Source organism: Geospiza fortis, unplaced genomic scaffold, assembly GCF_000277835.1.
Source record: "Geospiza fortis unplaced genomic scaffold, GeoFor_1.0 scaffold164, whole genome shotgun sequence".
Taxonomy (NCBI): Eukaryota; Metazoa; Chordata; class Aves; order Passeriformes; family Thraupidae; genus Geospiza; species Geospiza fortis.
Window position 1 is genome coordinate 1,819,708 of NW_005054426.1, and position 13,525 is coordinate 1,833,232.

Genomic DNA, 13,525 nt, shown 5'->3' on the forward strand with positions numbered 1-13,525 from the left:
ACTGAAAAGTGAAGTTGGAACATCTTAGAGCAAAAACACTTCTAGAGGTTAGTTTATACACTAGACTTCAGTACTTCAGGAAGGAGTGAGACAGGCACTTTCCAGAAATGACTGATGGACTTGAAAACACTGGCAGAATTTACCATCCTTCTTGTCAGAGGCAACCCAGTCATCTCACAAGCACAGGGATGCCAGACTACGACAGGTCTAGAAAGGGCTGTCAGCATGTTCTGGGAGCTAAAACATCAAATAAGAAATCCAAACCTGCACAGAGGACCAAGGAAGAGCAGAAGAAAAGGAGCATACAACCCTCTGCTCCCCCTCACCCTGAGAGTGCAGATGTTAACAGGTCTGTATGAAATGTTGCTGATTGTCTGCAACATCACTAATGGAGGTATTCTGAACCATGCACAAAGCCTTCACCTCCCTGAAGTTAAGGACAAAACTTGCATGCACAGAAGCAGGGCTAGGATTTCACCCACAACAATCATGTGAATAAAAGGTGCTTTTGTCACCCTTTTTATGTCTACTTTTCCCTTCTTTGTTACTATTCTGTTCACTGGTAAGAAGAAAAAGCAATCCTGCTGGTATTCAGAAACATTATTTACTATTTCTGTACAAAGAGAAAGAGTAGGTCAGATTGTGGTACATGTTTCAATTGATTTGGCCTGTTTTTCTATTTGCACAAGCTTCTTCAATACTATTAATCATTCATGAGAGATTGCTAAACTCTTCTGAGGAACTATTTTCTAAGGATATCTTATTTTCAACTCCTTGCTTGGGTGCTGGGTTTCGATCATGTAGTTGACTGCCTAAGCCTCCAATACCACGATTTCTTACTGGTTAGAAGTTTAAGCAGCATATTGTTGAGAGCCAAGTAAATACTAATAAATAACTTTTTTCAGCCCAGTAAAAAACATTTAGCTTTTCAGATCAGGAAACAGATTTCTGAGTGCCCAGGAGTTGTCTGAATATTCACAAAGAAGAGCTAAACCTCAACAAATTAGGCAACCTGCATTTGGCATTTTCATTTGTAAAAGTATTTCAGAACCCACATTTGTTTGTTTGTACTTTTTCTACCATTTGCCAGCTCTATAAACAAAAGATGTTTCCCAGTGCTAACACTCAACTCATTTTACTGTTTGCATTTCAGTAAGATCTAAAAAACCCCAACACAGACCATAATATACTGCCCCCAAAAACCAAGTGTTTGCTCACCATCTTGATATACATGTTAGTCATCAGATTTTTTTTATATAATCTAATTTATGCCAAAAAGCATTCATTAAATAGACACACAGCATTCAACCAGGCACAAGTGCTGAGCTTTTTAACTGCAGGAATCATGACCTACACTTTTAAGTTATCAAATCACATTAAATACGAAAAATGTAAATTAGGTGACTATTTGTTCAGTCTTCCTAAAGGAAAAGGGTTCTCTTTAAAAAATGAAAACCAGCCATCTGATCTAAAGATAAGGCTGCTTCTCTCTTTAATATACACAATAAAATGGTGCAGACATTTTCATTCCCTATAAAAATATTTTACAGTAGAATTTTATACTTAATTTATTTGTAATAGCTTTACTGTTTTGCTCTTCCTTCTGGCTTTAAACTTTATGGCAGGTTTCATTTCGTAATTATAATTCTCCACTTTACGTTACAAGTAAATCATCTAGAGCAGTTAATTTTACTGATGTTGTCATTATATAAGAAGTCAGAAACAAACACATTATTTTAATTACTCTTTAAGCACTTGGCACTTTTGGAAAGTAAGTTTTCGGATGGGTGCCCACAGTATTTTATGTATTTATATGATTTTTCCCTTGTATGCAGCTGTAATATAACTAACCAAACAGAATGCATACTGTACAGATCCAGGCTTGGTATTTTCAGCAACCATGTACATCAATATGCAAGTGCACAAAGCAAACAAACGTTAGTTATTAAGATTGCAGAAAGTATCATCCTTGTATCATCGCGTGTTTTATTGCCACTGCTTGTTTTTTATTTCTCTTTTCAATACCTAAGTACTATGTATTACACTTACACCAGTGAGGGAATCTTTCTCCCATCTTCTAACAAAGTACTTTTCAAATGGACTGATTTCTTGTCATTATAGTAAATATTAGAAAGGCGGCAAAACAGCGTTCCTTGAATTCTTTGTGACTGGTCCATGGAATACCACATCGACAAGGCAATAACCATTCCGAAGGCTGTGCCGGAGCAATAACAGCACTATAATACTTACATTTGCACATGCGGGGGCTGGAAGCGTCCCTGGTTAATGTTGTAGAACGTGAAAGCCTGTGTGGGGTTGGAGCTGTACTCATCCACCTCGATGATGAGCCGGCTGTGCTGGTGCCTCCTGGCTGCCATGATGTGGGACTGGGCGAAGGCCATGTCTGCGCGCGGGGCCGGCACCCTCAGGCCGCCATCTCTGCTATCTCCCTGCTGCAGGGGCCAGCACCATGGCAGCCCCCAGCCCGGCCAGCACGCTGCCCTTCCAAACACCTGCGGCACAGGGAGACATGCAGCGTGACTGTCGGGAACTTCCTCTGCTCACAATTGCTTTGTGCAACGGGAGGGGAAGGCAGGCAGACAAAGACAGACTGCTCAAAGTACACAAACTTCTCTAGTCAGCAACCTGGTGAATGCACTTTAATTAGGGGTGGGAAGCATGGAGTGAAAGTAAACTCGCTACGCTTAGAAATGTATAAAAAAGACTTTGTGAGAGCTGTCTCTCCGTGATGCACAGAGGAGAGGAGCCATAGTAGCCCCCCTGTTGCACCCGACCTGTTAGCCTGGTTCAGCACCAATCTGATCTTTGCTTGTGGCCTTTTTACGATTGTATTTTAATTATTGAATAAATTCTCCTTATTAATCAAATTGGCTCATTCATTTATAATAAGAACATAGCTCAAGTATTTCAGACTTTCAATCCAAACCCAAAAGATAAGTCCAAGCCACATCAAATCACAATGTTTTTCCAACAAAATCGTTTACATTCTTTTTTTTTTCAAAGAACTGATGAAGTTTTATTCCCTATCCTCCCTCAGAAAACCCCCACCAAACCTGAAATGGAATACATGACTATGCACAACTCAAACGCAAGTAAATTGAACAGGAACTGGTTTAACTAAATTTTCTCAAAGTCTGTGACATTAGCAAGAAGCATTGCAAGTGCCTGTTCTTTACATCAACAGAAGAGTGAATGGCTTTCTGTGCACTCGATCCTGGTTTTATAGCATCACTGAAGGAACTCCTTGAGCACAGAACTCCTTGAGTGAAGGACATATATAGGAAAGGTTCCCCTCTTCAAATAATTTCCAGTCAGTACTAGCCCAGCATTCTGAATTCACAGGAAAACAGAGTGACTCCAAGGCTAACACACAGTTAAAAGTTACTAAATATTAAAAAAATGTAAAATCCATACAGGTTTTATGTTTGGGAATAAATTTTTCCCCGAAGGTTATGCAACTCTAGAACAGCAGTACCATAATAGGGTAGGGGAAGAACAATGTGAAACTAACTGGAATGCAAAGAGTATCCCCTAGAAACAGCAGAAAGTAATTTAAATGAGAATTTTACTCTTATTTCCCAGTTTTAATAAAAAATGGATTATAAGCTATAAAGGTGGGTATTTTTACAGTATAACTTTGCATCCTTTTTAAAAGTTGTCTGACTTAAATATTGACTTTCATGTAAGCAGGGGCTCTTTTCTTCTAGGGAATACAAGCAATCTGATTCAAAGACGTATTTCATGAAAAGCCATGCTAGAATGCAACAATTCAGTTAATATGCAGAGTTTTGGAGAGCAGGACTAGAAATATTTTCTGTGACCAGGCTGATGTGCCTTTCTGCCATTCTGAAGGGACCACTGCCGAGAGTGATGGATGAGGGAGTCACTCAGATTTTTAAAGCTATTTACAAGTACTTAGGTCCAATTCAGTTTAGTGGCAGTAAAGCACTTAAGCATCTTTAAAAATCTGGGCTGCAGCCCTCTGCTTAACTACTGCAGATGTTAAGTGCTCCAAGAAGTGGCAGAGTATTTTTGTTTGGGAAAATCTTGTTCTCAGGAAGCCAAAATGAAAGATTCAGCTTGGTTTTTGTTACTGGCTGAATGGCTGAAAGATGATGACAACTTGCTGTCACTAACAAGCCACAGCAAAACAGCCTCAGAATAAAGGAGCAGATTCCTACATGCCCTCCCCTAAAACGGAGTGGTAAGGAAATGCTAGAATAACAACAAAGAAAATTTGGGATTTCAAACACTCTCAGATGCTGAGTTCAGGCTACAGAAGAAGCAGCAGCACAAAGGAATGTGCCAGAGCAGGGGGAGGGAAGGGAGGCACGATCCTTGTAAGAATAATCAAGTATAAATTGCTGCATTTAGGAAATAAGAAATTATGACAGCAGATGTGAAGAACCTTCCCTAAGGAGCTTCCTGTATTAAATGATGCATTTGTAAAGAAGTTTGAATAGTCAAGGTCAGAGATTTTATAGGGGGCAAACTGTTCTAAGTGAACCTACTTCTGGTTGAAAGAAACTATTAGAACTGGTGACCTCTAGAAATATTCTCCAGTAAGAGAAATAATTTATGATTCCACACCTCCACATAAGGATTTCAAACTACCTGAAAAACACAGCCTTTTGTTTACAATTTGGGGATTGTGCCCACTTTACACACAACTGAACCGGGGTTTCAAAGGAGTTAAGGCACTGCCCTAGGGACCCAGAATGTCCCTTTAGCCTTGGGAAGCTCTCAGGAGCTCACAGCAGCTGAGGTAACAGCTTCTGTCAGTCTCCTCTTTGGCTTCTGTCCTTTACAGCTTGTCACAAGTCAGATGTCAAGTCTGCTCCAGAAACAGCAGATAAACATGCATGTACCCCAATATCCACCCTTGGGCTCTCTTCCTCTTTCTGGGTTAGCGGAATAGCACGTACCAACACAATCTAACTCAAAAGACAAATTTGTTTGGGAACAGAAAAACATCCAGTACACTGCTCGACACACCCTTAGTGCTGAAGAGCTCTTTTAAGCAGGGAATCCACCCTTGCCCACGGGAAAGTGAGTGAACCACACACCATTTGGCCAGCCTGAGAGAATGGCAGCAAACACCCAGCAAAAAGTTCATTCTATATACAGGTGAAAAATGGGAAGGCAACCTGTTTCCTTTGATGCAAAACAAAAAACAAACAAACAAACAAACAAAAACCAAAAAACCCACAAACAAACCAAAAAAAAAACAAAAAAAAAAGAAGGGAAGGGAAGGGAAGGGAAGGGAAGGGAAGGGAAGGGAAGGGAAGGGATCTCCTTTATTGGCTGCATGTGGGGATGCATGTGCAGACAGAAGGGGAAGGGAAGGGAAGGGAAAAATGCAACAGTATATTGAGTCTTCTGCTCAGTGACAGTCACTCAGGACCAATCCTGGACACATAAAAACCATAAAAACAACTTGGAAAGGGAAGTTCTGGGGAGAGGAGAGGAGAGGAGAGGAGAGGAGAGGAGAGGAGAGGAGAGGAGAGGAGAGGAGAGGAGAGGAGAGGAGAGGAGAGGAGAGGAGAGGAGAGGAGAGGAGAGGAGAGGAGAGGAGAGGAGAGGAGAGGAGAGGAGAGGAGAGGAGAGGAGAGGAGAGGAGAGGAGAGGAGAGGAGAGGAGAGGAGAGGAGAGGAGAGGAGAGGAGAGGAGAGGAGAGGGGAAAGGAAAAAGGAAAAAGGAAAGGAAAGATCTTTTAAAAAAAAGGAAAAAAAAAAAAGAACAGCAGACATTGAAATGCCCTGAATGCCCTGTGCTAAACAGAAATCATCTATGTAACACACAGGATCAGTAAGCATAATTCAGTATCAAGCCGATAATTCAGTATCAAGCTGATTTCAAGCTCATTTCAGAAACATACACAGATGTCTTCGAACCTTACCTTTCAGTCTATGGTTTTCTTCCTGCATAAGTGATTGGCTGACTACTGACATTCTTGGTGTTCGACAGAACAAGCTGTCTCCTTCCAGCTTGACTGATAACCAGACTGACACCCATTACTCCCCTCTTTCTCTTTCCATTTCCAATAGTTCCCCAAATTGTAACTTTTCCTTTCTTTTAATATTCTGAAATGTATTGCTTTCCCAAACCACAGTATAAAATGCAGCAGGGAAATAATTATCTGCTTCTGCAGAATGCAAGTTTTAAAATTATATGCCCAGCATTAACAACACAGAGAGTTAAGACTCAAATCCCCACAGCAACAACATGCTAACCATCCTCTTCCCCCAGACTTATGGAGCTGCGGGATGTCTGCCAGGGAAAAACAGAGAAATGTAAAAAGGACTGCAAGAACATGAATACTAAAATAAATATCACAAACCTGGCTGTTGGAATCACAGACTGAGAAAAAGCTATTAAATCAGCTAAGCCATCTTCTTACAGAAGGCAGGAATGTTCTCTGTACATTAATTTCCTGCTGTTTTCTCCAGCGTGTGTTCAAATGGGCCCCAAAGTCCACTGTGTGCAATGGACACTGCTCCAGCCTTCAGAAGGCTCCACATCAGGACATAAACTGTGAGGACTGAAACACCTCTCCGAAAGAATTACTGGACTAGGCAGCTAGGACTTCTCAGATATATTTAAGTATTTTAGGAAGTCCTCAAATAAATCTTTGTATTAAGATTTATTTTTTAGTTTTTCAGCCTGAAATTTCTGCTGTTATATCTCACCAGCATAAATATTTCCCCATCTACATGAACTTCCCAGCCTTTTTATACATCCTATTTATCTTTTCTTTTTCATTTCAAGCCAATGTTTTATTTTGATCTCACTTCTCCACTCACATATTTTGCTTTATTCTAGGTTCACTCTCATGACCACTGTCTCTTCCCAAATCTCACTCCACTGCCCCACTGTTCTCTCCATCATCCACCCTTTGTCTCAAGTCTAAAAACACCACTTACACTTCTTGAAAATAATTCCTGCAGTCCACAATGTGAATCCAGACTTGAAGCTACATGGATCAAGCAGATGTCACTGAAATAATAATTAGAAACCAAGATAAAATATTGATTACAATAATTTTAAGAATGATTTTTAAAAGTCAGTAATTGGGAGAAAACTAAAAAGGTGTTCTCTGTTGAGGATTGAACTTTGCTAAGTTGCAAACATCTGAAGGTCAAGAAGCACAATGTGACTGTAGCACATCGCAGCGAGAAGCTGAACAGGGGTAGTTGCCAGATTTTCCACCACCAGTGAGACAAAGAAAGAAGAGAATGCTGGAACTCTAGGCAGTACCAAGGTCAGGGGCAAAGAGGCAGCTACAGAAAACAGGTTCATTTTGCTCAGCCAGACTCTCAAGCTGATATCTGGGGAGGCAATGAAAGCACAAAATGTATCAAAAACAAAAACAAAAAAAAAAAAAAAAAAAAAAAAACAAAAAAAAAAAAACAAAAAAAAAAAGAAGAAAAAAGGCAGAAAGACAAGAGCAGGAAAGCACCTTAAAGAGGAGCATGAGAGTTTGTGATAGACTACACGGTGACACACTTGCTTCTCATGCAAATCTTGGACACTGCTAACCAGAAACTCTTTCAAGAGCTTTTACAAGCGCCCAGGTCTTCCCTATACTTGAGTGCCCCTCATAAACTGACATATCATCCCTTACATGGGGAAGTGGACCCTTTATTTAAACCTCCAAAGTCACGACAATTGTCATAGCAAAATTTTTGCAATAACGAGCTCCACCATCACAAATTCCTGCTTTAGCTTTAACTCCTGAAAATGCTTGTTACAAACTGACCACCAGTAAGTGAACATACTGAGACCAGAAAAGCAACCACTTACTCTGAGAAATACTAAGCTTACTTAAGCTGAAAATACTAAGGGTTTTTGCTAAAATACCCATTTCACACAGTTCAGATAGAGGCCAATCAATGGAATCAGTCTGCTATCTTCAGTTCTGCCACCGGAAAATGAATATTGAAATAATCCTAAAAAGGCATTCTTCTGCGGGAAAGGATGAGCCAGGGAAATCACACTGCTGTTAAAATCTTTCCAGAGAGATACACTTTCCTCTTCCTCCTCTTCATCTTCTGAAACAGCATGCAGGTCCTGGGAAAGCAAAACCACTGAGCCTCCCCCTGGCAGCCTGGTGTGCTCACCTGACAAATGAGGAGTTTAAAGGGAAGGAAGCACAGTCAAATGTCATGGAGACACTTGAGGATTTTAAGTTTGATCATGCACACTTCGACTGATGGAATCATTAGGCTTCCTAAATTAATAGGATTTGTCTGAGGAACATTTCCCATTGCATTAAAAAAAATAAACAAAACTAAATTCACTTCTAGGCCCTTTTAGAAAACACCTGAGGTGGTTTTCTGTGCCAGCAAATCTAAATTTGATAACTGTTATCAGTCAAATAATACTCAGTTCTGTGACTCTGTCTTTTCCCTGGAAGTCATAGCTATTTCCATCCACATAAGCAAAACCAGGGAACGTAATTCTGAATTACCTGTAAGCCTCAAAACCCTACTCTATTTGTCCTCATCTGTTTAGAGTCTCATATTTCACATATCAATGAATACTTCATTGTGAAGTGCCTCATCATATATCTCACATATTTGTTAACTGCAGATCTGCAGGGCACTGAGCAATCTCATTTCTAACATGGGGAAAAAAACCCCAGTGACTTAAACAGACCTCTTATTTCTCTATAATTCCAACCACCTTAACCTGCATTAGGAAAAAAAGCGGGCAACGAAATCCCCCAAGTTATTTCTCACCATTCTAAAATGCACATCATTGCTCTCCTTTGCAGGTTATAATGACCTGTCACATACAGTATGAGAAAACTATTGACCAAATTTTTTTTCTTCAAATTAGTTACTTCCTTTGCTCTAGAACATAAATATTGCACATTTCTCTCATTATTTTCTTTATAAAGAACACGAACATACTTGTGAGCTTTAACTGTAATAAAAAGATATATGGACACAGCAAGTACAAAATGAGATAAATTATTTGGGTTTGGGGACTATGTGGTAACATCCACTTCTATGAAGTTTCATCCAAAAATATACTGTACCTACAGCACACCAAAGTTCTGACAATGCATCCAGGAAAGGATATAGACACTGAGTTCAGAAAATACAAAAATGGCACATTTACCTAAGAAATCAAATCCTGTATTTATTTAAAGCAGTTACCACTTAGAAACCTTCTTTGTCAGTCTTATTTTGAATGATCATATGATTTTTAATTACTTTTTCTCATTCTCCTACTTAGTTCCCAAAACTATACAGTAAATGAATATTGTATTTATGAAAATTTAGTTTTGTTTTGGCTCATTAGCAGTATCATTTTCTGAATCAATTTCTCATCCGTACAAATAAACTGTTCATTTATTCAATTTGAAAAATCAACAAAACCTAATAATATTGCTTTGTTTCCATCTTAAAATTCTGCTTTACTTTATATGAAATATATTTTAGCTAGTGTAGTGGTCTAAAATTTACAAATAGACTGAATATTTGTCAAGGCTAAATGCATTATTGTAATCCTACATACAATAGTGACTGAATGTATAAAAACATTGTAATATTTCAATGAAATATTTAAATGGATACTTTTTTAAGTAAAACCAATAGTTTTTCCTGAAAAATATAATATTTTCACTCAATATTACCTTTAGTTATCTAAAACTACCTGCAGAGGTAGATAATCTATGTAAGTAATTACCTCTAGGGAAGGAAATTTTAAATAAATATCTAAGAGCCACAAAAATAATTTCTCACTTTTGCCTGAGTCTCTGGCAGTAATATATAATCTGCTATGTTACTGTAAACCATGTGTATATATTCATTCAGGAAAAATTAGAAGTCCCCAAATGAGAATACTCATTCTAAAGGAAAATAGCTAAAAATACAAGTTATGCAGGAAATTACAAAAAATGGACATTCCAACAGAAATAAATTAGGGTTGTGGGGGTTTGATTCTACATTTCAGTTTGCAATTTGGGCATGTCATCTACTCCTGAATCTTTCAAAATATTATTTACTGAGAAGAAGACTAAGTACTGAAACATATTTAAGACACAGTTTGGTTTAATTTTAAATTGAAGAATGTCCTTTTTCTTTACTCTTTTGTGACAACTGGCCACATCCTCATTTCCTAGCCTAGTACAAGCCCTGCTGGGTGAAAGCCACTTGCCTGCGACACTGACTTTATCCAAATTGCTTTCAGTGGAATTTGTGTGTAATAAATTGACAGGCTCTTCCCTTTTCGTGCAGCAGCCCCGCTTGGCTGTGGATTCATTTCTACTGCCAATATTCTCATCTGATTTCAGAAAGAAATCTGATGCTAACAACTCTTGAAAGGACAAGAGCACAAAAGAGAAGTGGCCCATCCATCCCTGTAGTTCAAGATGAATGAAATGCCAAAGTACCAGCACACATGTCAAAGGTGGGATGTAGAACACAGCTCACATACAAATATATTTATAGTGATACTACTTCTGACATCAGTGTCTCTTTTTCTAGTAAGACCTGGAGATAAATTAGAAAATTAAACAAGCAAATCCTTCACAGCTACATTTTTTTCTCTTACACATAAAACTTTGAAAATTTACTATGCTGTCATATTACTTCTGCTGTTTCCACTTCTCTCTCATTTAGCTGCATCTATCCCACTGAAACCCTTCATGTCATCTGATTCATGTTCAGGGAGGGAGTCACTGGGATTGTTACCTTTATTTTTCCAGGTATTGCCTCCAGGACTGATGTAAGGAAAAAACAGTCAACAACCACTTCTACCCTGAAGTCATGTCCACAAAGAGCCCCCCTACATGGTCCACATGAGATAAAGAAAGGCTGCCCCTGAACTATGCACTGCCCATCAGCTGATTCACTGGCTGCTTGAAACACTCACATGAAAAATTTTAGTTGCACTGGTGAAAAGATTTTCATGGGACACAGAAAAAAATGCTAAAATAAAACTACACAGTTTAGAGATGGAAAGTAAGTGGAGATCAAAATGTAAAAATATCTGTGAGGAAAATAACCAAATTCTGAAACAAACTCACTGTACATTTTTGTTTCTTTTCCCTTCTGTTTTATTTGATCGACATGGTGAAATCGGAACATTTTTATGATGTTGACAAACCTGAGGTTTCCACTAATACGTGTTGAAATTGACATTTATTGTCATTCTTGCTGAAGGTACAAGCCAGTTAATCTCTGTCAGTAGCTAAACTCTAATCTACCCCATCCCCACTACAGGCAAGGTGTCTTAAACTTTTACCAAAATCCTCTCATATTAGGGACACAGTGTTGAGCGACAAAACTCAGAACAGCGATACAGTATAGAAAACCTCCAAGTAGAAATGTTTTGCTTTTCTACCAAAGAACCAGAAGAAAGGCTGTCCCACAAAGCCAAAATAATCCTTTTATGAATACATTCTGAGTGTCCACAGACCAGGTGAAATCCAGCAGCAAATGAAGCTGGATACAGCCCTACAATAAAACAGTCTCTGCCCCAGATTACAGCCTCCAGAAACTCAACAAAGGATATGGGAGGAAAACAACGTAGCACAGGAATTATCGGTGCAATGGCAGCACACTGTGTTCCTTCAGTTTTCTTTTATGAAAAAATAATGCAAGATTAGCATCACAAAAGACAGAAGTGGGAAGAAGATGGGATCTGATAAGAGTCAGTGAGAGGAGGGAAAAGGTGATAAGGAATCAAGTGGCGTGCAGGGTGCTGGAGTTCCACAGCGCATCAAGCGCAGTCATGCAATTCCGAGAGCAGGCAAAAAAGGAGGCTTGTGCAAAACAGCCAATTAGGAAAACATGGAAAAAACAATCAAAAATATCAGTCACCATCTCCTCCTTCATATGCCACTTGTGCAGCTGCTCTGCTGGCTTCAGTCTTTGGTTTAGTGACAAGACCCTAGATGCCATAAGGGAAGCTGGGCTGACTGCATGACAGAGGAATTCAATTTAAAAGGTGAAGAGGATACACCACATAAAAAGTGAGCTTGCAAAGAAAAGTGATACACTCTTGGTTTTAGCAGAAATGTACAAATTAGACATATGTAACAAGTGAGGGCTAATGCTTGCAGTTGAAATGTGTTTCTGCATTGCACCTCTCAATCAGTAAAGACAAGCCCTTACTGCACTGTGATTAGTCTGACACAGAATACAGCGTATTTAAATGATATTATGAACTCAACCTTTACTCCCATAGTAAATCATAGCATATTAAATTGTGACTGAATGGAAGATGCTAAGCATTTTGTGTTTAGGTTACTATAATGAATTCCAAATCCGTTATGACTGCAAGTTGCCTCATATATAACATGATGGCTAATTGTTGATCCTAATACAATTCTCACTGCCTAGGCAAAGCATGGCAAAACTGCCACACTTGTTGACAGTCTCAACAATGAGGTCAAGCAGTGAGCAGCACCCAGGAATGAACTGTTTAGACTCCAGAGGTGGTTGCTGCAGAAGCACGGAAACAGCCAGTACTGCAACAGCAATACCACTTTTTACAATGGATCTTATCAGGGGCTGTCACTCTGCAACCTTGCCTGAGCATCACATTCTCATGCTATTTTATTTGTAATTACATTGACTGAAAAGATGATTTTCTAATGGGAAGTTAAAGGATAACAATCCAGCGACCTTAAAGAACTGTCTTACATTAACCAACCTTGCTTATATTTTGAAATATAACCTAGAATAGCCAGGATTTAAAATGAAGGTTTTAAGTTAGAAATAATAATTAGAAACCTTCCTCGCAGACAGATGAAACTGACCTATGGAAAATGATGACAGAACCCAAACCAATGTATGATCCAGAACACCCAAATTAAAGTTTCCAGGGCTACACTGAGTCTTATTTTGAAAGCTCATATTGTATGTTGCGATATTCTAATATTCCTTCATGTAACTGAACATGTGAAAAGGCTCTTCCTTCAGCTTACCTTGCACATCCCGTATGAATTCTTCAAAACAAAATTCAGCAAGGATCAAATGGACTGCACTGAATTATTTGTATTATGTTTATTAACCATAAATGAAATATGTCCTCATAGATGAAAAGCATTAAAATTCTCAATTATGAATGCACTTTCTAATTACTATTTCATATTGTTTCCATATGTCTGTAAACAAGAAACTGACTGGGTAATTGACTAAGCAGTTACCTGGTTTCAGGGGATTTGAGTCTCCTTCCTTGTAATTCAGTGGCAGACCTCAAGCTGACTTAAAAACCAATGATCTCTTTATACACTTTTACTTGTTCTACTAAATAAAAAAGTCCACTTCAGTGTAACTCTTCAGGTCAAGACGACTGCACCTGCGGCAGCAGATCTGAACATGTTTGGTTCCTAGTAGGACATTATTCTTGAGGTTTTGTTCTGATTTCATATAGTACATTCAATTAAATAAATATGACCACAAACTACACCACATTCTATGAACCATTAAGTGAAGAAGCAGAAACATCAATGTCAGAGTCATCTATGAATGTATGCCAGATCAGA

The 13,525-nt window shown here is 38.7% G+C and overlaps 1 protein-coding gene across 3 annotated transcripts in view; it reads right to left on the reverse strand.

Moving 5' to 3' along the window:
- Window positions 1-13,525, reverse strand: part of MPPED1 (metallophosphoesterase domain containing 1) — a 62,404-nt gene that overhangs the window by 47,327 nt on the left and 1,552 nt on the right. Inside the window, exons 1-3 of one of the 3 annotated variants that reach the window (XM_031061792.1) lie at window positions 11,856-11,967; window positions 6,945-7,017; window positions 2,251-2,513 (exon numbers count right to left, since the gene is read on the reverse strand). In XM_031061792.1, coding sequence (XP_030917652.1) covers window positions 2,251-2,402 — 152 coding nt within the window. In that variant the 5' untranslated portion in view covers window positions 2,403-2,513; window positions 6,945-7,017; window positions 11,856-11,967. Of the gene's footprint in view, window positions 1-2,250; window positions 2,514-6,944; window positions 7,018-11,855; window positions 11,968-13,525 lie in introns of those variants that run through there. The other 2 variants (XM_031061791.1, XM_005426860.2) reach the window with 2 other exon arrangements.